General features: G+C 36.7%; 1 protein-coding gene across 1 annotated transcript in view; it reads left to right on the forward strand.

Moving 5' to 3' along the window:
- The window catches only part of arid3c (AT rich interactive domain 3C (BRIGHT-like)), a 57,061-nt gene that overhangs the window by 1,609 nt on the left and 29,178 nt on the right, over window positions 1-26,274 (forward strand). Inside the window, exons 2-4 of the mRNA XM_062023954.1 lie at window positions 1,709-1,781; window positions 17,454-17,637; window positions 24,500-24,720. Coding sequence (XP_061879938.1) covers window positions 1,709-1,781; window positions 17,454-17,637; window positions 24,500-24,720 — 478 coding nt within the window. The remainder of the gene's footprint in view (window positions 1-1,708; window positions 1,782-17,453; window positions 17,638-24,499; window positions 24,721-26,274) is intronic.

Here is a 26,274-nt window from a genome sequence, read left to right on the forward strand (position 1 = left end):
ATTAGACATTAAAACATTTTAGATATTTAAAAACAGATTTAGGTGTAGGGAGGAAAAAATAGATACATGTTTATTATATTGTGCATATAATTGTCATCCCCGAAAGGGACAAGCGGTAGAATATGGATGGATGGATGTTATCGTCATATGCATTTTTATATTGTTATAAGAGAAAAAAGGATGGATGAAACATTTTAGATTTGAAAGTGTAGAAATGTATTAGATATAAAACGGAATTATGAATGTGTGTATTATATATTCAAGTGTAAAAAAAAAAGCTAAGAATTTTGAATATTAATACTCGCATCAGACAATAAGAGGAAGAGGACAGAATATATACATATGTATATGTATATATATACATATATATATATATATATATATATATATATATATATATATATATATATATATATATATATATATATATATATATATATATATATATATATATATATATATATACATATATATACATATATGTATATATATGTATGTATATATATATATGTATATATATATATATATATATATATATATATATATATATATATATATATATATATATATATATATATATATATATATACATATATATATATACATACATATATATACATATATGTATATATATGTATATATATATATATATATATATATATATATATATATATATATATATATATATATATATATATATATATATATATATATATATATATATATATACATATATATACATATATGTATATATATGTATGTATATATATATATGTATATATATATATATATATATATATATATATATATATATATATATATATATATATATATATATATATATATATATATATATATATATATATATTTTCACTTATATTCAATTGAATAGACTGCAAAGGCAAGATATTTAATGTTCACACTGAGAAGTGTAATTTTTTTTTGCAAATAATGATTAACTTAGAATTTAATGGCAGCAACACATTTCAAAAAAGTTGTCACAGGGGCATTTTTACCACTGTGTTACATGGCCTTTCCTTTTAACAACACTCAGTAAAGAACTGAGGAGACACATTTTTGAAGTGGAACTATTTCCCATTCTTGCTTGATGTACAGCTTAAGTTGTTCAACAGTCCGGGGGTCTCCGTTGTGGTATTTTAGGCTTCATAATGCGCCACACATTTTCAATGGGAGACAGGTCTGGACTACAGGCAGGCCAGTCTAGTACCCGCACTCTTTTACTACGAAGCCATGCTGTCTTGGCATTGTCTTGCTAAAATAAGCAGGGGCGTCCATGACAACGTTGTTTGGATGGCAACATATGTTGCTCCAAAACCTGTATGTACCTTTCAGCATTAATGGCGCCTTCACAGATGTGTAAGTTACCCATGTCTTGGCCACTAATACACCCCCATACCATCACAGATGCTGGCTTTTACACTTTGCGCCTAGAACAATCCGGATGGTTCTTTTCCTCTTTGTTCCGGAGGACACGACATCCACAGTTTCCAAAAACAATTTGAAATGTGGACTCGTCAGACCACAGAACACTTTTCCACTTTGCATCAGTCCATCTTAGATGAGCTCGGGCCCAGCGAAGCCGACTGCGTTTCTGGGTGTTGTTGATAAATGGCTTTCGCTTTGCATAGTAGAGTTTTTACTGCAAATCTTTGTTTTCATTGACTACAATTTATCTTCTTTTTTTCAGTTGTATGAACTTGATGAGGATGAAAAGCGCAAAGAATTCCTCGATGACCTTTTTAGTTTCATGCAGAAACGAGGTAAGTCAACAGATTATATTATATGATTAGTGATATATAGTGATATATATATATATATATATATATATATATATATATATATATATATATATATATATATATATATATATATATATATATATATATATATATATATATATATATATATATATATATATATATATATATATATATATATAGCCCACGGCTGCTGTGTCTGGTGCAAGGGTGCAAGGGGGTGGCTGCTGCTGGCGGTGCATAGCGTGGTGGTTGTCGGGGCTGGAGAACTCGCCGGCGTCGTTTTCGTTTGTCGTCATGTTGATTGGCCCCAGCCTTGTCTTTCGTGTCCGATGTCGTGCTGTCAACACGTGAGTTGTGATGATTGTGATGATATCAATATGTGAGTTGTGATGATATCAACACATGAGTTGTAATGATTGTGATCATATCAAAATGAGTTGTGATGATTGTAACGATATCGACACGTGAGTTGTGATGATTGTAATAACAACACGTGAGTTGGGATGATTGTGATGATGTCAACACGTGAGTTGGGATGATTGTGATATCAATATGTGAGTTGTGATGATTGTGATGATATCAACACGTGAGTTGTGACGATTGCGATTATATGAACGAGGGAGTTGTAATGATTGTGATGATATCAATGAGTTGTGATAATTGTAATGATATCAATATGAGGTGTGATAATTGTAATGATATCAACACATGAGTTGTGATGATATCAACATGTGAGCTGTGATGATTGTGATGATAGCAACACGTGAGTTGTGGTGATTGTGATGATATCAACGAGGGAGTTGTAATGATTGTGATGATATCAATGAGTTGTGATAATTGTAATGATATCAATATGAGGTGTGATAATTGTAATGATATCAACACATGAGTTGTGATGATATCAACACGTGAGTTGTGATGATTGTGATGATAGCAACACGTGAGTTGTGATGATTGTGATATCAAGACGTGAGTTGTGATCATTGTAATGATATCAACACATGAGTTGTGATGATTGTGATGATATCAACACGTGAGTTGTGATGATTGTGATGATAGCAACACGTGAGTTGTGATGATTATGATGATATCAACGAGGGAGTTGTAATGATTGTGATGATATCAATATGAGTTGTGATAATTGTAATGATATCAATATGAGGTGTGATAATTGTAATGATATCAACACATTAGTTGTGATGATATCAACACGTGAGTTGTGATGATTGTGATGATAGCAACATTTGAGTTGTGATAATTGTGATGATAGCAACACGTGAGTTGTGATGATTGTGATATCAAGACGTGAATTGTGATGATTGTGATGATATCAACACGTGAGTTGTGATGATTGTGATATCAACACGTGAGTTGTGATGATTGTGATATCAACACGTGAGTTGTGATGATTGTGACGATAGCAAACCGTGAGTTGTGATGATTGTGATGATATCAACACATAAGTTGTGATGATTGTGATATCAAGACGTGAGTTGTGATCATTGCAATGATATCAACACATGAGTTGTGATCATTGTGAAGATATCAACACGTGAGTTGTGATGATTGTGATGATATCAACACATGAGTTGTGATGATTGTGATATCAAGATGTGAATTGTGATGATTGTGATGATATCAGCACATGAGTTGTGATGATTGTGATATCGACACGTGAGTTGTGATGATTGTGATATCAACACGTGAGTTGTGATGATTGTGATGATATCAACACGTGAGTTGTGATGATTGTGATGATATTAACACGTGAGTTGTGATGATTGTGACGATAGCAAACCGTGAGTTGTGATGATTGTGATGATGTCAACACATGAGTTGTGATGATTGTCATATCAAGACGTGAGTTGTGATCATTGCAATGATATCAACACATGAGTTGTGATCATTGTGATGATATCAACACGTGAGTTGTGATGATTGTGATGATATCAACACATGAGTTGTGATCATTGTAATGATATCAACACGTGAGTTGTGGTGATTGTGATGATATCAACACGTGAGTTGTGATGATATCAACACGTGAGTGTTGTGATGATTGTGATGATCTCAAGACGTGAGTGTTGTGGTGATAGCAATGATATTGTGATGATTGTGATATCATCGAGGTGTCGGATGATAGCGATGATATTGTGACGATTGTGATATCAGCGAGGTGTCGGATGATAGCAAAGATATTGTGATGATTGTGATATCAGCGAGGTGTTGGATGATAGCGCTGATATTGTGATGATTGTGATATCAGCGAGGTGTCGGATGATAGCGATGATATTGTGACAATTGTGATATCAGCGAGGTGTCGGATGATAGCGATGATATTGTGATGATTGTGATATCAGCGAGGTGTTGGATGATAGCGACGATATTGTGATATCAGCGAGGTGTCGGATGATAGCGACGATATTGTGACAATTGTGATATCAGCGAGGTGTCGGCTGATAGCGATCATAGTGATATCAGCGAGGTGTCGTATGACAGCGATGATATTGTGATGATAGTGATATCAGTGAGGTGTCGGATGATAGATATTATATCGTGACAATTGTGACATCAGCAAGGTGTCGGATGATAGCGATGATTTGTGATGATAGTGATATCAGCGAGGTGTCGACTGATAGCGATATGGTGATATCAGCGAGGTGTCGGATGATAGCGATGATTTGTGATGATAGTGATATCAGCGAGGTGTCGGATGATAGAGATTATATTGTGATGATTGTGATATCAGCGAGGTGTCAGATGATAGCGATGATATTGTGATGATTGTGATATCAGCGAGGTGTCGGATGATAGCCATGATATTGTGATGATTGTGATATCAGGGAGGTCTCGAATGATAGCGATGATATTGTGATGATTGTGATATCAACCAGGTGTTGTATGATAGTGATGATATTGTGATGATTGTGATATCAGCGAGGTGTCGGATGATGGCGATGATATTTTGATGATTGTGATATCAGCCAGGTGTCGGATGATAGTGATGATATTGTGATGATTGTGATATCAGCCAGGTGTTGGATGATGGCGATGATATTGTGATGATTGTGATATCAGCGAGGTGTCGGATGATATTTTGATGATTGTGATATCAGCCAGGTGTCGGATGATAGTGATGATATTGTGATGATTGTGATATCAGCAAGGTGTCGGATGATAGCGATGATATTGTGATGATTGTGATATCAGCGGAGTGTCGGATGATAGCGATGATATTGTGATGATTGTGATGTCAGCCAGGTGTCGGATGATAGCGATGATATTCTGATGACTGTGATATCAGCCAGGTGTCGGATGATACTTTGATGATTGTGATATCAACGAGGTGTCGGATGATAGCGATGATATTGTGATGATTGTGATATCAGCCAGGTGTCGGATGATAGCGATGATATTGTGATGACTGTGATATCAGCCAGGTGTCGGATGATACTGTGATGATTGTGATATCAGCGAGGTGTCGGAGGGTGAGAAGCCGCGACCTGTCAATGAAGCGATGAAGCTGGGAGGTCACTGGGCTTTCTAGAAGAGCCGTATGGCCGCTGTTCAATTAGACATTGATTTTGGATGTGTAGAGAAGACGTTGTCAGCGGGCAGCAGATCAGCACAAGCCTCACCTGCGACAGGTGACGTGTGCTCCAGGGAAGACAATCGATGTGTTGAAGAACTCTGCTGTCATTCTGCACCACACTTCTTCTTTAGCACTGCAAGACCACTCATATCAATCATACTAGTAATACTACTAATAATACAAGTAATACTACTAGTTTGACTTCATCCACAGTATACGCTAATACCTGCATAACACTCATAGCAATCATACTAGTAATACTACTAATAATACTAGTAATACTACTAGTTTGACTTCATCCACACTATACACTATTACCTGCATACCACTCATATCAATCATACTAGTACTACTACTACTGCTACTAATACTAGTAATACTACTAGTTTGACTTCATCCACGTTATACAGTAATAACACATATATATGTATGTATATATATATATATATATATATATATATATATATATATATATATATATATATATATATATATATATATATATATATATATATATATATATATATATATATATATATATATATATATATATACCATAACACATTGTCACTGCTCGGAGCGTCTTTATAAGATTTAATCTTATTTGTCATCTATTCTGATTTATTATCATTTATCATGTCATCATATTTCATGTTATTTATCATCTATTCTGATTTAATCATTTTATTCATTTATTCAAATTTTATTATTTTTATCATCTATTCTGATTTAATCATTTTATTCATGTGTTCAAATGTAATTATTTTTTTATCATCTATTCTGATTTAATCATTTTATTCATTTATTCAAATGTAATTATTTTTTATCATCTATTCAAATTTAATTATATTTAATGTGATAATCTGTGATATATTAAACATGTATGATTTATTATTAGCACATATTCATATTTAATTATGTTTATCATGTATTCATTATTAATGTTATTTATCAGCTATTCTGATTTAATTATTTTTTTTTATCATGTATTCAAATTTAATTATATTTAATGTGATAATCTATGATATATTTAACAAGTATGATTTATTATTATCATGTATTCACATTTAATTATATTTACTATGTACTCACATTTAAATATTTTCATCATGTATTCAAATGTAATTATATTTAATGTGATAATCTATGATATATTAAACATGTATGATTTATTATTATCATGTATTCACATTTAATTATATTCATCATATATTCATATTTATCATCTATTAATATTTAATTATAGTTAATGTGATAATCTATAATATATTAAACATGTATGATTTATTATTATCACGTATTCACATTTAATTGTATTCATCATGTTTTCATATTTAATGTTATTTATTATCTATTCATATTTAATTTTATTTGTCATCTATTCAAATTAAATTGTTATTATCATGTATTCAAATGTATTTATATTTAATGTGTTGATATCGGATATTTTAGATATGTATGATTTATTATTATCACTTATTCAGATTTAATTATATTTATTTTGTATTCACATTTAATTATTTGTATCATGTATATGTGGGCTCTGTACCGAGGATGTCGTTGTGGCTTGTACAGCCCTTTGAGACAATTGTGATTTAGGGCTATATAAATAAACATTGATTGATTGATTGATTGATGTATTCAAAATTAAATATATTTAACGTGATGATCTATGATATATTTAACATGTATTATTTATTATTATCATGTATTCAGATTTAATGTTATCCATTAGTGTTATTAATTGGTATAATATTTAGTATGAAATAGTGTGTACTATTAGTGGGTGATCTATTAAGACTGTGTGTACAATTGATAACAAGTACAAAGGTGGTGCAGGCCGCCATATTTAAATGAGGATTGTGTGTGTTACCATGGAGACACTCATTCACTGCACATGCATGACATCTTGTGTTGTTTTGTGTCACATGCAGCACACAAATATCATCTGTATCACTTTTTATGGGCTAGTAGAAGCTCCTCCAGTGTGATCTACGACAGAACCTCCTTTATATCTAATAATTATACAATATACTAATAATTATAATAATAATTCTGACACTAACAGACCCTACTTTATATCTAATTATTGTATAATAATATTATAATAATCATAATAATTATGATAATAACTGTGATGTAACAGAAACTACTTCATATATAATAATGTTATAATAATAATAATAATAATAATAATAAATATGATAATAACTGTGATGTAACAGAACCTACTTTATATATAATAATTGTATAATATAATAATAATTGTGATGCTAACAAAACCTACTTTATATCTAATAATTGTACAATAATAATAATAATTATGATAATAACTGTGATGTAACAGAACCTACTTTACATGTAATAATTGTATAATATAATAATTATAATAATAATTGTGATGCTTACAGAACCTACTTTATATGTAATAATTGTATAATAATAATAATAATAATTATGATAATAACTGTGATGTAACAGAACCTACTTTATATATTATAATTGTATAACAATAGTAATATTATACATTTATAATAATTGTGATAATGCAAAAATGATCCATTTGCAATATAATGCATGTTGTTTAGATAAGGCCAATAAATGAGTTCATTTTGGTGTCTGCTGGATCCAAGCAAACTTTACGCCATCCAGCAGTTAAAAAAAACGTAGTGGCTGGATGGATGATGTAATATTTCACATGTTTGATGTACACTTGGAAGATCTGCTTTCCATCATCTGTCATTGCACACCACATCGTCTCCTCATCGCCGTTTGTGCCTGACTGTGCCAACCTGCCAGCATGCTAAATCTTTGGTCCGGAGGACACGACGTCCACAGTTTCCAAAAAAAACTTGAAATGTGGACTCGTCAGACCCCAGAACACTTTTGCACTTTGCATCAGTCCATCTTAGATGAGCTCGGGCCCAGCGAAGCGTTTCTGGGTGTTGTTGATAAATGGCTTTGGCTTTGCATAGTAGAGTTTTAACTTGCACTTACAGATGTAGCGACCAATTGTAGTTACTGACAGTGGTTTTCTGAAGTGTTCCTGAGCCCATGTGGTGATATCCTTTACACACTGATGTCGCTTTTTGATGCAGTACCGCCTAAGGCAGGGGTCACCAACGCGGTGCCCGCGGGCACCAGGTCGCCCGTAAGGACCAGATGAGTCGCCCGCGGGCCTGTTCTAAAAAATAATTTAAAAAAAAATATATATATATTTATTTTTTTATTTTTTTTATTTTTAAAAATTAAATCTACATAGAAAAAACACAAGATACACTTTCAATCAGTGCATCAACCCAAACAACCTCCCCCATGCACACTCATCCACACCCACTCACACAAAAGGGGTTATTTCTTTCTGCTACCAATATTCTGGTTCCCACAACATAGACAACACATCTGCAAGGGACACAGTCCCTGAAGCACACATGATTGTATAGGCTGCTGGTCCACTAACATTTTCATTAATTACTATTTTTTATGTAATTATTTTTATATTGTTTTACTTTCTTTTTTATCCAAGAAAATGTTTTTTATTTATTTATCTTATTTTATTTTATTTTTAAAAAAAGGGCCTTATCTTCAACAGACCAGGTTGTCAATGAAATTAGATTTGTTTAAAGGGTTTTTAAAACCAGGCCCAGTCCAGATAATGTCCAAGTCGGACTCAGCAACACACACTTTCATTCATGTACACAGAAAAAAATTAGGGAACACAACAGATTGCATATAATTTATAAACAAAATTACATTTTCAAAATAAGCATTTATGTACAGTCCAGATTATGTCCAGGTCACTCAAATTAGGGAACACAACAACAGATATCATATAATCTATAAACATAATTATACTTTCAAAATAAGCCTTTGAGGACTTCTCATCTTTTTTTTTAATGTTTTTTGGCATCATTATTGTTTTAAACCATGTAACTTTCTAAAGTTAGAAAATACTGAATAAATGTTTTAAAGAAAGTAATACTAAGTGAATATCTGTTTTTGGCCTTAAAAATAAACATTTTACAGAGTACTATAATTAAATTGACTAAATCATGATTGTCAATGAACTCTCCTAAAATAACAGAAACCACATTAAACTTCATAAACAAACCAATCCTTAAACACATTTTTTCAACTTCCACCCAAAACAAAGACACAATATGACAATACCAAAACAAATGCAGGGTGGATTCAGGCTCCTGACAACAAAATCGGCAATCATCTGACTCTGTCATATTCCATAATTTTAACATTTTCCCTGTGGGTAAGAAGTTATAAATAATTTTAATTTGAAAATAACGATTTTGCACATCGATAGTGGTTTTATAGATTAGTTTGAATATGGCATCCCATGGCAACGGGCAGTCAAAAAAGTCCTCCCATTTTCCATTTGTGTTGTATGAGGCAGCCTTCAAAGATTTCTTTATTAAATAAAAATTATATATTTTTCTATTTATTTTAGTTCCTTTTTGCCAACTAGAATTTCTCATTAGAGGTTTACAAACTAATAATTTAGTAGTTCCATAATTAATTATTTGTTTCCATCTTTTCCCAATTACTCCAGTTAGTTGATAAAATGAAAAGCTTGAGCGAGCATCACCATACATAGTTCTAAATTCATCATACTTCATAATTTTACCATTCTCATTGATAACATCATTGACAAAAATGATTCCTCTTTCAAACATATTTTTCCAAAAGAAAGGCTTTCCATCTATTACAATATTAGAGTTCATCCACATTAACTGCTGCAAAATATCGTCTCTTTTTTCTGGCACATAAAATTGAAAACACCACTATGAGTGGATTGTTTCCTTTATGAACCCCGCCATATTTCCCAGCAGACTCTCTGGGAGGGGATCATTTGTAAAAAAGGATACAATTTCTTTTGATACAGTACATGTTTTTTGTCCAACAGGACATTTGTGTACCACTCAATGTTTAAATACATATTTGGAACAATTGATGCTTTTAAAGACAGACACATAGCTTCAAGGTTGAGAAGTTTCAGGCCCCCATATTCATACTCTTTGTACAAAACCTTTCTTTTAATCTTTTCTGGTTTGCCGTTCCAGACAAAATCGAAGACCCTCCGCTCATAAATCTTAAAAAAGTTTTGTGATGGAGCTGGTAATGACAAAAACAAATAAATAAATTGAGGAATAATTAACGAGTTGGCAATAGACATTTTACCATACAAGGTTAGGGATTTCCCTTTCCATAATTGCATAATTTTGTCCAGCTTTCTTAGTCGATTATCATAATTTACTGAGCCTAGATCTTCCAGATTTTCTGGGACAACAACACCAAGTATGTTAACTGGTCCATCTGTCCACAAAACAGGCACTTTGCATTCCATTCGAAAGGACGTTCCCTTTAGATTTCCGATCCTTAACATTTTACATTTATCATAATTAAGCCTAAGGCCAGATTGCTGTGAAAATATGTCCAAAAGATTAAGAAAGTTCCGCAAACAATGAGGAAAAATCTTATCTTTGTGAATCAGCCTTTTCTGACATGAACTTCATCAAGAACAAACACAGAACACGCCTCACTGATGCACATCTGCAAGACTCACTCAGAGTTGCAGTGTCAAGTTACACACCAGAGTACAACACACTAGTTAACAGTATGCAATGCCAGGCTTCCCACTAACTGACAAAGAAACAGATAACAGATTTGGTGTCCAGTTCAAAGTGTGACATGATTTAAAAATTTGAGAGTTTACTTTTGTATTTTACATGAGTTATTATTTGTACAAACATGGTGCAAAGTAATTCATGATTTGTTAAAAAATGTTAGTGGCTAGCTAGTTAAAATGGGATATTGTGATTTCACAAGACTGTCTTAGAAGTGATCATTTGAAAATGTTCAATTTAAAAAATGTGCACTTACAGAAAATATAAAAATAAAGTGTTGCATATTGATATTTATGTTTCTATATATATTTATTGTGAGAAATCATTAAGATGATCAGTGTTTCCACAAAGATAAATATCATTAATTATTAATAATAACAGAGTTAATGTAAATTGAGCAAATTGGCTACTTCTGGCAATTTATTTAAGTGTGTATCTAACTGGTAGCCCTTCGCATTAATCAGTACCCAAGAAGTAGCTCTTGGTTTAAAAAAGGTTGGTGACCCCTGGCCTAAGGGATCCAAATTCACGGGCATTCAATGTTGGTTTTCAGCCTGGCCGCTTACGTGGAGCAATTTCTCCAGATTCTCTGAACCTTTTGATGATATTACGGACCTTAGATGGTAAAATCCCTAAATTCCTTGCAATAGCTTGTTGAGAAATGTTGTTAAACTGTTCAACAATTTGCTCACACATTTGTTGACAAAGTGGTGACCCTCGCCCCATCCTTGTTTGTGTATGACTGAGCATTTCATGGAAGTTGCTTTTATACCCAATCATGGCACCCACCCGTTCCCAATTAGCCTGTTCACCTGTGGGATGTTCCAAATAAGTGTTTGATGAGCATTCCTCAACTTTCTCACTCTTTTTTGCCACTTGTGCCAGCTTTTTTGAAACATGTTGCAGGCATCAAATTCTAAATGGGCTAATATTTGCAAAAAATAAAGTTTTCCAGTTCGAACGTTAAATATCTTGTCTTTGCAGTCTATTCAATTGAATATAAGTTGAAAAGGATTTGCAAATCATTGGATTGTGTTTTTATTTACCATTTACACAACGTGCCAACTTCACTGCTTTTGGGTTTTGTACTAAATATAAATAAAGGTCAAATATATATGCTAAATATACAGTATATAGAGGTCAATTATATATGCTAAATATGTATAGAGATCAATTATATATATATATATATATATATATATATATATATATATATATATATATATATATATATATATATATATATATATATATATATATATATATATATATATATATATTTATATATATGCTAGATATGTATAAAGGTAAAATATACATGCTAAATATATACAGAGGACAATTATATACGCTAAATACAGTATGTATAGAGGTCAATTATATATATATATATATATATATATATATATATATATATATATATATATATATATATATATATATATATATATATATATATATATATATATATATATATATATATATATATATATATATATGCTAAGTATGTGTATAAAGGTCAAATATATATATATATATATATATATATATATATATATATATATATATATATATATATATATATATATATATATATATATATATATATATATATATATATATATGAAGATTAAAACACTTCCTTATCTTTTCCAGCATCAGAAGAAGAGTTCATCAAGCTGATTATTGAAAGTTCATCAATCTTGGCAAACGAGCTTTTCTTCTTTCAGTCGCGTCACACAAAGACTCACACTTGGATTTATGGCTTCCACTCTCCTCTGCCTGTTAGTGTTTCTACTGCACTATACTCACAGTACATGCAGTATTTGCTGCTGTATACTCACAGTACACGCAATACTTGCTGCTGTTTGCTCAAAGTACATGCAGTACTTGCTGCTGATTACTCACAGTACATTCAGTACTTGCTACTGTATACTCACGGTACACATAGTACTTGCTGCTGTATACTCAAAGTACATGCAATACTTGCTGCTGTATACAGTAAATCAGAATACACGCAGTACTCGCTGCTGTATACTCACAGTACATGCAGTACTTCGCTGCTTTATACTCAGAGTACACACACTGACAGTACATGCAGTACTTGCTGCTGTATAACTCAGAGCTTGCTCTAGTGTAGTTAGTCGAGTGTGATTCAACCAGTAATCTACGTTTCTAGATAGAGGTATGGCGCCTTTCTGGTTAGTGTGAAGGCCGTCCCTCAGTTAGCCCGGTATGCCACAGAAAGAGGGCTTATTATCAATAAAGGTCCCCACATCTGCGGTCCCCTCCAGTGAGTCTGTACCTGTGATTCGGTACCTGTGATTCAGTGAGTCAGTACCTGTGTTTCGGTGAGTCGCTACCTGTGTTTCGGTGAGTCGGTATCTGTGATTCAGTGAGTCGTTACTTGTGCTTCGGTGAGTCGATACCTGTGATTCGGTGAGTCAGTACCTGTGTTTCGGTGAGTCTGTACCTGTGATTCGGAACCTGTGATTCAGTGAGTCGGTACCTGTGTTTCAGTGAGTCAGTACCTGTGTTTCTGTGAGTCGGTACCTGTGTTTCGGTGAGTCGGTACCTGTGTTTCGGTGAGTCTGTACCTGTGATTCAGTGAGTCAATATGCGTGATTTAGTGAGTCAATACCTGTGATTCAGTGAGTCGTTACCTGTACTTCGATGAGTCGATACCTGTGATTCGTTGAGTCGATACCTGTGATTCGTTGAGTCGGTACCTGTGTTTCGGTGAGTCGATACCTGTGATTCGTTGAGTCGGTACCTGTGTTTCGGTGAGTCGATACCTGTGATTCGTTGAGTCGATACCTGTGATTCGTTGAGTCGGTACCTGTGTTTCGGTGAGTCGATACCTGTGATTCGGTGAGTCGGTACCTGTGTTTCGGTGAATCGGTACCTGTGTTTCACTGAGTCAATACCTGCGATTCAGTGAGCCAAAGCTGTGATTCAGTGAGTCATCCTCAAACACCCGCAGCAGCCTTTAATCAGATGAGTTAGCTTAGTTGGACAACTTTTAATCGGATGAGTTAGCTTAGTTGGACAACTTTTGATCAGATGAGTTAGCATAGTTGGACAACTTTTAATCAGATGAGTTAGCTTAGTTGGACAACTTTTGATCAGATGAGTTAGCATAGTTGGACAACTTTTAATCAGATGAGTTAGCATAGTTGGACAACTTTTAATCAGATGAGTTAGCATAGTTGGACAACTTTTAATCAGATGAGTTAGCTTAGTTGGACAACTTGCGTGTGAAAGCGTCTTGATTAGCGGCTGATGTAATCTCCACTCTATCACTTTGTGCTGCTTGCAAGCGCTCTGCTGATATCGCAGGCAGCATCCATCTTGTCTCTTAATGGCGTCTCATCCATTCACGTGCCAGCGGCACAAAATGAAGCCGTAATTACGGCGCTGAAGGGAGTTTTTTTTAAGCACCTGAGACCGTCCTGCTGCTGTATTTCTGCCGCCATCGATGGTTATTATGGCAAATCCGATGAGCACAATGAAGTCTATCAGCTTCATTATCGGAGGGTCAGGCCGTCTGCACAAGCGGCGCTTTATTGGCGGACATGAAATTGCAAACAGGAATGATTACCTCGGCCTCTTTATTCCGCTAATCAGGGCCGGGCCGACTGTCAGTAAGTGGAAAATGACTCGTCAATTTCAAATGATTATGTTCCAGCTAATGAGGACTTGTTTATGTCTCGTATTGTCTTCTGCTGACACACCTGGAGAGCAAATATTGATAGTTTGTTACAATGATGTTGATATTTTAACAAGATGAAGTAAAGGACAAGTAGAAAGGTTAGTTTGTTACAGCCGTGTTGATATTTTAACAACAAGATTAAAGGCCTACTGAAACCCACTACTACCGACCACGCAGTCTGATAGTTTATATATCAATGATGAAATCTTAACATTGCAACACATGCCAATACGGCTGGGTTAACTTATAAAGAGCAATTTTAAATTTCCCGTTAAACTTCCGGTTGAAAAACTCCTTTGGATATGACGTATGCGTGTGACGTCACGAGGGCAAGGGAAGTATTCGGAGCCTGTAGAATCCTATACAAAAAGCTCTGTTTTCATTTCATAATTCCACAGTATCCTGGACATCTGTGTTGGTGAATCTTTTGCAATTTGTTTAATGAACAATGGAGACTGCAAAGAAGAAAGTTGTAGGTGGGATCGGTGTATTAGCGGTTGGCTGTAGCAACACAACCAGGACTACTTACTTGGATAGCAGACACCTAGCCGATGCTAGCCGCCCACCCCACGGATGATCGGGTGAAGTCCTTCGTCGCGCCGTCGATCGCTGGAACGCAGGTGAGCGCGGGTGTTGAGGAGCAGATGAGGGCTGGCTGGCGTAGGTGGAGCGCTAATGTTTTTATCACAGCTCTGTGAGGTCCGGTTGCTAAGTTGCTAAGTTAGCTTCAGCGTCGTTAGCAAAAGCATTGTTAAGCTTTGCCAGGCTGAGAACTATTAACCGTGTAGTTACATGTCCATGGTTTAATAGTATTGTTGATCTTCTGTCTATCCTTCCACTCAGGGATTTATGTATTTTGTTTCTATCTGCATTTGAGAACGATGCTATCACGTTAGCTCAGTAGCTAAGTGTGTCACCGATGTATTGTCGTGGAGATAAAAGTCACTGTGAATGTCCATTTCGCGTTCTCGACTCTCATTTTCAAGAGGATATAGTATCCGAGGTGGTTTAAAATACAAATCCGTGATCCACAATAGAAAAAGGAGAGAGTGTGGAATCCAGTGAGCCAGCTTGTATCTAAGTTACGGTCAGAGCGAAAAAAGATACGTCCTGCACTGCCTCTAGTTCTTCACTCTAACGTTCCTCATCCACGAATCTTTCATCCTCGCTCAAATTAATGGGGTAATCGTCGCTTTGTCGCTCCAAATCTCTCTCGCTCCATTGTAAACAAAGGGGAATTGTGAGGAATATTACCTCCTGTGACGTCACGCTACTTCCAGGCAAGGCTTTTTTTATCAGCGAGCAAAAGTTGCGAACTTTATTGTCGATTTTCTCTACTAAATCCTTTCAGCAGAAATATGGCAATATCGCGAAATGATCAAGTATGACACATAGAATGGATCTGCTATTCCTGTTTAAATAAAAACAATTCATTTCAGTAGGCCTTTAAGTAAAGGACACGTAGAAACGTTATTGATGGTTTGTTACAATGATGTTGATATTTTAACAAGATGAAGTAAAGTACAAGTAGAAACGTTATTGATAGTTTCTTACAGCCATATTGATATTTTAACAAGATGAAGTAAAGGACACGTAGAAACGTTATTGATAGTTTGTTACAGCCATGTTGATATTTTAACAAGATGAAGTAAAGGACACGTAGAAACGTTATTGATAGTTTGTTACAGCCATGTTGATATTTTAACAACAAGATGAAGTAAAGGACATGTAGAAATGTTATTGATAGTTTGTTACAGCCATGTTAATATTTTAACGACAAGATGAAGTAAAGGACATGTAGAAACGTTATTGATAGTTTGTTACAGCCATGTTGATATTTTAACAACATGTAGAAACGTTATTGATAGTTTGTTACAGCCATGTTAATATTTTAACAACAAGATGAAGTAAAGGACATGTAGAAACGTTATTGATAGTTTGTTACAATGATGTTGATATTTTAACAACAAGATGAAGTAAAGAAGCAAGTAGAAATGTTATTGATGGTTTGTTACAGCCATGTTGATATTTTAACAACAATATGAAGTAAAGAACTAACTAGAAATGTTATTGATGGTTTGTTACAGCCATGTTGATATTTTAACAATATGAAGTAAAGGACACGTAGAAACGTTATTGATGGTTTGTTACAGCCATGTTGATATTTTAACAAGATGAAGTGAAGGACACGTAGAAACGTTATTGATAGTTTGTTGCAATCATGTTGATATTTTAACAAGATGAAGTAAAGGACAAGTAGAAACGTTATTGATAGTTTGTTGCAATCATGTTGATATTTTAACAAGATGAAGTAAAGGACAAGTAGAAACGTTATTGATAGTTTGTTACAGCCATGTTGATATTTTAACAAGATGAAGTAAAGGACACATAGAAACGTTATTGATGGTTTGTTACAGCCATCTTGATATTTTAACAAGATGAAGTAAAGGACACGTAGAAACGTTATTGATAGTTTGTTGCAATCATGTTGATATTTTAACAAGATGAAGTAAAGGACAAGTAGAAACGTTATTGATAGTTTGTTACAGCCATGTTGATATTTCAACAACAAGGTGAAGTAAAAGACATGTAGAAACGTTATTGATAGTTTGTTACAGCCATGTTGATATTTTAACAACAAGATGAAGTGAAGAACTAAGTAGAAACGTTATTGATGGAAGGAGGCCAAGGTCATGGCACTGACTGTGGACTGTGTTGACTCTGTGCAGGGACTCCAGTGAATCGTATTCCCATCATGGCCAAGCAGGTGCTGGACCTCTACGCGCTCTACCAGCTGGTGACGGACAAAGGAGGCTTGGTGGAAGTCATCAACAAGAAAATATGGCGGGAGATCACTAAAGGCCTCCACCTTCCCACCTCCATCACCAGCGCCGCCTTCACGCTTCGAACACAGTAAGGACCCGCAAGTACTCCCGTAAAAATACTCCCTGTGCTACATCGAAGCAACATCCTTTTATCATGTTATACTGGCTGACTTCATTCAAACACATGAATTCATGTGTTTTGGTGTCCGCCGACCTTTTTTTTTTAAGTCATTTGTTTTTTCCCATAGAATATTATGAACATATCTACTCTCGGAAAAAAGGTCTTAATATTCAGTAAATGTGGGGGAAAAAAAGATTTTTAATGACGATGCACTGCAGGACTGCTTGTAAAGTGCCCATAAAAAGTGGTAGCTGTCTCCTGCATGTTGGAAAACATAACAAAACAACACAGGTACGATCACATGACTGTGCAGGAAATGAGTGTCTCCATGGCTAAATACTCATTCAAATAAGGCGGTCTGCACCACTTTTCAATTGTACACACAGTCTTAGGAAATCACCTACTGCACGCTCACTTATAGTACACATTATTTTATATTTTGTACACACTACACACTATTTTATACTTTGCACACACTAATAGTACACACTATTTTATAGTTTGTACACACTAATAGTACACACTATTTTGAAGACTGTGCACACTGTTTTATACTTTGTACACACTAATAGTACCCACTATTTAATACTTTGTACACACTAATAGTACACAATATTTTATACTTTGTACACACTGATACAACACACTATTTTATACTTTGTACACACTGATAGTGCACACTATTTTATACATGGTACACACTATTTTTATACTTTGTACACACTGATAGTGCACACTATTTTATACTTGGTACACACTATTTTATACATTGTACACGATAATAGTGCGCACTATTTTATACTTTGTACACACTGATAGTACACACTATTTTTCACTTTGTACACACTGATAGTGCACACTTTTTTATACTTGGTATAAACTATTTTATACTTTGTACACACTAAAAGTACACACTATTTTATACTTTGTACACGATAATATTACGCACTATTTTATACTTTGTACACACTGATAATAAACACTATTTTCTACTTTGTACACAATAATAGTAAACCGTATTTTGTACTTTGTACACAATAATAGTGCGCACTATTTTATACTTTGTACACACTAATAGTACACACTATTTTATACTTTGTACACGATAATAGTACGCACTATTTTATACTTTGTACACACTGATAGTACACACTGTTTTATACTTTGTACACACTGATAGTACACACTATTTTCTACTTTGTACACGATAATAGTGTGCACTATTTTATACTTTGTACACACTAATTGTACACACTATTTTTACTTTGTAGACGATAATAGTACGCACTATTTTATACTTTGTACTCTTGATAGTACGCACTATTGTATACTTGATTCTCACTATTTTATTCTTTGTACACACTAATAGTACACACTAATTTATACTTTGTACACACTGGTAGTATGCACTATTTTATACTTTTTGCACAATATAAATATATATATATATATATATATATATATATATATATATATATATATATATATATATATATATATATATATATATATATATATATATATATATATATATATATATATATATATATATATATATATCAAATCGGAGCTTTATTTGTCCATTCTTAACATGTACAAGACACATAAGAACTGAAATTACATTTTCGGCACAATCCTGCTAAGAGCAGACATACGTTACAGGGAGACAAGACGGGACCGCCAACGGATCAGCCACTTAGGGCGCTCCTTAAAAAGGTGGGAAAAAGGTGACATTGGGGAAGGGGGGGAAGAGTAAAAAAAATATCAGTCTGAGGCTGGACCCTCAGGAATGGTCCAGACTGAGTCCGAGGAAAAAACCTCACATAGCATGGCACACATAAACATGGTACATGTAATCACAACAACTCGCAACAGAGTCATCCAACAGGACTTTGGAGGCCGGCAGCTGCTGTTGAGCGCTACTCAGCCCCCACTACCCCGGAGGAATTAAGCAGTGGTGAAGGCGTTGATTTGGGGAGGGGTGTGTGCGTGCATGTATGCCCAATTAACTTGGGTGAGATGTTGGAATTGTCTTTATGGGCCGAGGCCGGCCCCAAGAGTTCAAGAGTTCAAGAGTCCGACCCAGGTGCTTTTGAAAAAAAAGGGAAAGGTCAAAAGCGTCCATCTTTGAGGAGTCCTCAGGGGAGTGTTTTCAAACAGCCTTTTCCTCAAGGCCATTCGAGGGAGTCAAATCGTAGATTAAGATGTTGTTTTTTTCTTCGAGCAGTCAAAACAATGACATTCCTGCTCTGTATGCTGGCTCTGACAATTCCAATTTATTCTTTCTCTAACTTCATCAAGATAGAATCCACCTTGCGATTCAAATCAGCAATTGCTCCAGTCTGTGATCCCACAGCACGACCCAATCCTTCCATTGCGTTGAACAGCCTGTTGGCCCCTTGAGTGGCTGCCATCGTCTTCCGAATTTGACGATACACCAGAGCAATGCCCAGCCCAATCAGCAAATGCCCTGCGATCACAGCTCCAAATAGGTAGATGTCTTCCACGTCCTCGATGGAAAGGACTGAGAGGCACATGATTCTCCAAGTATTCCAGGAATCTCTCACGTACCCCGCAGCAATGGTTCCATCAGGGCAGCCAGGCTCCCCCGAACCTCTTTTCCTTGTCGAAAAGACTGTGTCAATTGCGTCGAGAGTCCAGTTGATCAAATTCACTTTGATGTTTAGATTTGAGGACAGCTCAAGAAAAGAGGCTTCAAAAAGTTTAGACAAAGACAAGGACACAAGAAAGCAAGCGGGAAGGAGGAGGAGCAGGGAAAAATGCGACCACCCTCACCAAGAGGCAAGGCAGAATAGACTATATATGTATGTATGTATATATATATATATATATATATATATATATATATATATATATATATATATATATATATATATATATATGTGTATATATATATATATATATATATCCATCCATCCATCCATCTTCAACCGCTTATCCGGAATCGGGTCGCGGGGACAGCAGCTCCAGCAAAGACCCCCAGACTTCCCTCTCCAGAGCAACATTTGCGACTTCCTCCTGGGGAATCCCGAAGCGTTCCCAGGCCAGAGAGGAGATGTAATCCCCCCATCTGGTCCTTGGCCTGCCGGGGGGCCTCCTCCCAGTGGGACGTGCAACAAGGACCTCCCTAGGGAGACGCTCGTGAGGCATCCGCACGAGATGCCCGAACCACCTAAGCTGGCTCCTTTCCAAGCGAAGGAGCAGCGGCTCTACTCCGAGTCTCTCTCGGGTGACTGCACTTCTCACCCTATCTCTAAGGGAGATGCCATCCACCCTTCTGAGGAAACTCATTTCGGCCGCTTGTATCCGCGATCTTATTCTTTCGGTCATTACCCACACTTCATGACCATAGGTGAGAGTAGGAATGTAGATAGCTCGGTAGACCGAGAGCTTTGCCTTCTGACTCAGCTCCCGTTTCGTCACAACAGTGCGGCAGAGAGACTGCAATACTGCCCCAGCTGCTCCGATTCTCCGGCTGATTTCCTTCTCCATCTTTCCCTCACTCGTGAACAAGACCCCGAGATACTTAAACTCCTCCACCTGGGACAGAGTCCTGTCCCCTACCCGGACTGTACAAACCATCGGTTTCCTGCTGAGAACCATGGCCTCAGATTTGGAGATGCTGATCCTCATTCCAGCCGCTGAACACTCGGCTGCGAACCGATCCAGTGAGAGCTGAAGGTCACGAACCGAAGGTGCCATCAGGACCACATCATCTGCAAACAGCAGTGACGCAACCTTTAGCCCCCCGAGACGTATACCCTCTCCGCCATGGCCACGACTCCGCCTAGAAATCCTGTCCATGAAAATCACAAACAGGATAGGTGACAGAGCGCAGCCCTGGCGGAGACCAACCCCCACTGGAAACGGATCCGACTTACATCCAAGCACCCGGACACAACTCTCGCTTTGGTTGTACAGAGATTGGATGGCCCTCAGCAGGGTTCCCCTCACTCCGTACTCCCTCAGCACCTCCCACAAGATCTCCCGAGGGACGCGGTCATACGCCTTCTCCAAATCCACAAAACACATGTAGACTGGATAGGCATACTCCCAGGCCCTCTCCAGGATTCCCGCAAGCGTAAAGAGTTGGTCAGTTGTTCCACGACCAGGACGGAATCCACATTGCTCCTCTTGAATCTGAGGTTCGACTATCGGCCGGACCCTCCTTTCCAGTACCTTGGCGTAAACTTTCCCAGGGAGGCTGAGTAGTGTGATACCCCTGTAATTAGCACACACCCTCTGGTCCCCCTTTTTGAAAAGGGGAACCACCACCCCAGTCTGCCACTCCCTCGGCACTGTCCCAGACTTCCACGCAATGTTGAAAAGGCGTATCAACCAAGACAGCCCATCAACACCCAGAGCCTTCAGCATTTCTGGACGGATCTCGTCAACCCCCGGAGCTTTGCCACTGTGGAGTTGTCTAACTACCTCAGTGACTTCACCCCGAGAGATCGACGTCGATCCCCCATCATCCTCAGGCCCTGCTCCTATCAGGGAGGGTGTGTCTGATGTATTTGGGTTCAGGAGTTCCTCAAAGTGCTCTTTCCAACGCCCTACGACTTCCTCACTTGAAGTCAGCAAAGTCCCATCCTTGCCGTACACAGCTTGGATGGTTCCCTGCTTCCCCCTCCTGAGGTGCCGTATGGTCTTCCAGAACAGCTTTGGTGCCGCCCGATAGTCCTTCTCCATGGATTCCCCGAACTGCTCCCACACCCTCTGCTTAGCCTCGTCCACAGCCACGGCCGCTGCCCTTCGGGCCCGTCGGTACCTTGCAACTGCCTCCGGAGTCCCCTGGGATAACATACCCCGGTAGGACTCCTTCTTCAGTCGGACGGCTTCCCTGACCACCACTGTCCACCAGGGTGTTCGAGGGTTACCGCCCCTTGAGGCACCTAAGACCTTCTGGCCACAGCTCGCAGCTGCAGCTTTAGCAATAGAGGCTTTGAACACTGCCCATTCCTGTTCAATGTCCCCAACCTCCACAGGGATGGCAGAGAAGTCCCGCCGGAGGTGGGAGTTGAAGTCCTTCCGGACAGAGGACTCCTCCAAACGTTCCCAGTTCACCCGCACTACACGCTTGGGTTTGCCAGGTCTGTCCAGAGGTTTCCCCCGCCATCTAACCCAACTCACCACCAGATGGTGATCAGTTGACAGTTCAGCCCCTCTCTTCACCCGAGTGTCCAAAACATACGGCCTCAGATCAGCTGATACGATTACAAAATCGATCATTGATCTTTGGCCTAGGGTGCTCTGGTACCAGGTACACCTATGAGCATCCTTATGCTTGAACATGGTGTTTGTTATCGCAAGTCCGTGACTAGCACAGAAGTCCAATAACAATCCACCACTCAGGTTCAGATCAGGGAGACCGTTCCTCCCAATCACGCCAGTCCAAGTATCACTGTCATTGCCCACGTGCGCTTTGAAGTCCCCCAGCAAGACTATGGAATCCCCTGCCGGTTCCCCATACAGGACCCCATGCAAGGTATCCAAGAAGGCTGAATACTCTGAACTCCTGTTTGGTGCGTATGCACAAACAACAGTCAGAGTTTTCCCCCCTCCAACCCTAAGGCGAAGGGAGGCGACCCTCTTGTCCACTGGGGTGAACTCCAACGTACAGGCACTCAGCCGGGGACTCGTGAGTATCCCCACACCCGCCTGTGCCCTCACGCCCTGAGCAACTCCAGAAGTGAACAAGGTCCATCCCTTGTCCAGGAGTGTGGTTTCAGAGCCCTTGCTATGCGTAGAGGTAAGCCCCACCAGATCCAACCGGTAGTGCTCCACCTCTCGCACCAGCTCAGGCTCCTTCCCCACCAGCGTAGAGACGTTCCACGTCCCGAAAGTCAGCCTCTGCTGCCCCGAATTGGTCCGTCTGGAGCCTCCACTTTCACTGCCATCCACTTGGCAGCGCACCCGACCCCACTGGTTCCGACCGCGGGTGGTGGGCCCACGTGGCAGAGAAGATGGTGTGTCCACGTAGCTTCTTCGGGCTGTGCCCGGCCGGGCTCCGTGGCAAGCCCGGCCACCAGGCGCTCGCTGACGAGCCCTACCTCCGGGCCTAGCTCCGGAGGAGGGCCCCGGGCTTCCTCCGGGCCGGGTAACGCATCCTCTTATAGTATAGTTCATGGGGGGTATCGTAACCCTGATGGGGGGGGCATTCGGGTACTACACCTTGCCCAAGGGTGACCCGGAACTATGTAAGGCAGGGGCGTTCAACTCCCTGAGGCTTAATACAAGCCCACATACCTATATATATATACATATATTTAATTACATATATATATACACATATATATATATATGTATATATATATATATATATATATATATATATATATATATATATATATATATATATATATATATATATATATATATATATATATATATATATATATATATATATATATATATATATATATATATATATATATATATATATATATACATATATATATATATATATTTATATATATAAATACTGTAATTATACATACTGTACCAGTACTACTGCATTATATGTATAATTACAGTACTTATACTGTACCAGTACTACTGCATTATATGTATAATTACAGTACTTACACTATACAAGTACTACTGCATTATATGTATCATTACAGTACTTATACTGTACCAGTACTTCTGCATTGTACATATAATTACAGTACTTATACTGTACCAGTACTACTGCAAGTATAATATTTATGTTTGTGTTGATGAAGAAGGCCATGATTATTAATATTATAGATCTGATCATATCTGGATGTATGTTTTGCTAAAGTGTCTTCTGAATACTTCACAGGTACATGAAGTACCTTTATCCGTATGAATGCGACAAGCGAGGACTGAGCTCGCCAGGTGAGCTCCAGGCCGCCATCGACAGCAATCGGCGGGAAGGTCGACGTCAGAGTTACGGGGCGGCCATCTTGAACTTCCCTCCTGTGGACACGCCCACTCTTCTGTCTTCCAACGTGCAACTTTCTCGTCTGCCAAACAACAACATGCCGCACATCATGAAGAAAGGTAAGAACCGTTTACCCTATCTGCAATTTACATCAATCATATCAATAATTCATATCAATCATATCAATAATTCATATCATCCATCCATCCATCCATCTTCTTCCGCTTATCCGAGGTCGGGTCGCGGGGGCAGCAGCCTAAGCAGGGAAGCCCAGACTTCCCTCTCCCCAGCCACCTCGTCCAGCTCCTCCCGGGGGATCCCGAGGCGTTCCCAGGCCAGCCGGGTGACATAGTCTTCCCAACGTGTCCTGGGTCCTCCCCGTGGCCTCCTACCGGTCGGACGTGCCCGAAACACCTCCCTAGGGAGGCGTTCGGGTGGCATCCTGACCAGATGCCCGAACCACCTCATCTGGCTTCTCTCGACACATATCAGTCATATCAATAATTCATATCAATCATATCAATAATTCATATCAATCATGTCAATAATTTATGTCAATAATTTATATCAATAATTTATATCAATAATTTATATTAATAATTTACATCAATCATATCAATAATTCATATCAATAATATCAAAAATTTATATAAATAATTTACATCAATCATATCAATAATTCATATCAATCATATCAATAATTTATATAAATAATTTACATCAATCATATCAATAATTCATATCAATCATATCGACAATTAAAATCAATCATATCAATAATTTATATCAATAGTTTATATTGATCATATCAATTATTTATATCAATCATATTGACAATTCATATCAATCATATGGACAATTCTAATCAATCATATCAATAATTTATATCAATAATTAATATCAATCATATCAATAATTAATATCAATCATATTGACAATTCATATCAATCATATCAATAATTTATATCAATCATATCAATAATTAATATCAATTATATCAATAATTAATATAAATCATATTGACAATTCATATCAATCATATCAATAATTTATATCAATAATTAATATCAATTATATCAATAATTAATATCAATCATATTGACAATTCATATCAATCATATCAATAATTTATATCAATAATTTACATCAATCATATCAATAATTTATATCAATCATATCGACAATTATAATCAATCATATCAATAATTGATATCAATAATTTATATCGATCATATCAATAATTTATATCAATCATATTGACAATTAATATCAATAATATCGACAATTCTAATCAATCATTTCAATAATTTATATCAATAATTAATATCAACCATATCAATAATTAATATAAATCATATTGACAATTCATATCAATCATATCAATAATTCATATCAATCATACCAATAATCCATAGCATCCAATCAACTGATTTGATTACTTCCTACTGCTCACTGAATTATTAAAAGTCATTGATAACTAGATTATTGATCATCAGGACATCCCACAATATATGAAAGAGCACACGTCCACCAGTCCTAAAGATGACCTCACATCTAACCTGCAAAATGAATATCACCTTCAAATTGTTGTAAAATAAACATGTATCTAACCTACAAAGTTAATCTAACCTGCAAAAATTATTTAACTTTCAAGTTAATTTAACCTGCAAAAT

Source organism: Entelurus aequoreus, linkage group LG17, assembly GCF_033978785.1.
Source record: "Entelurus aequoreus isolate RoL-2023_Sb linkage group LG17, RoL_Eaeq_v1.1, whole genome shotgun sequence".
Taxonomy (NCBI): Eukaryota; Metazoa; Chordata; class Actinopteri; order Syngnathiformes; family Syngnathidae; genus Entelurus; species Entelurus aequoreus.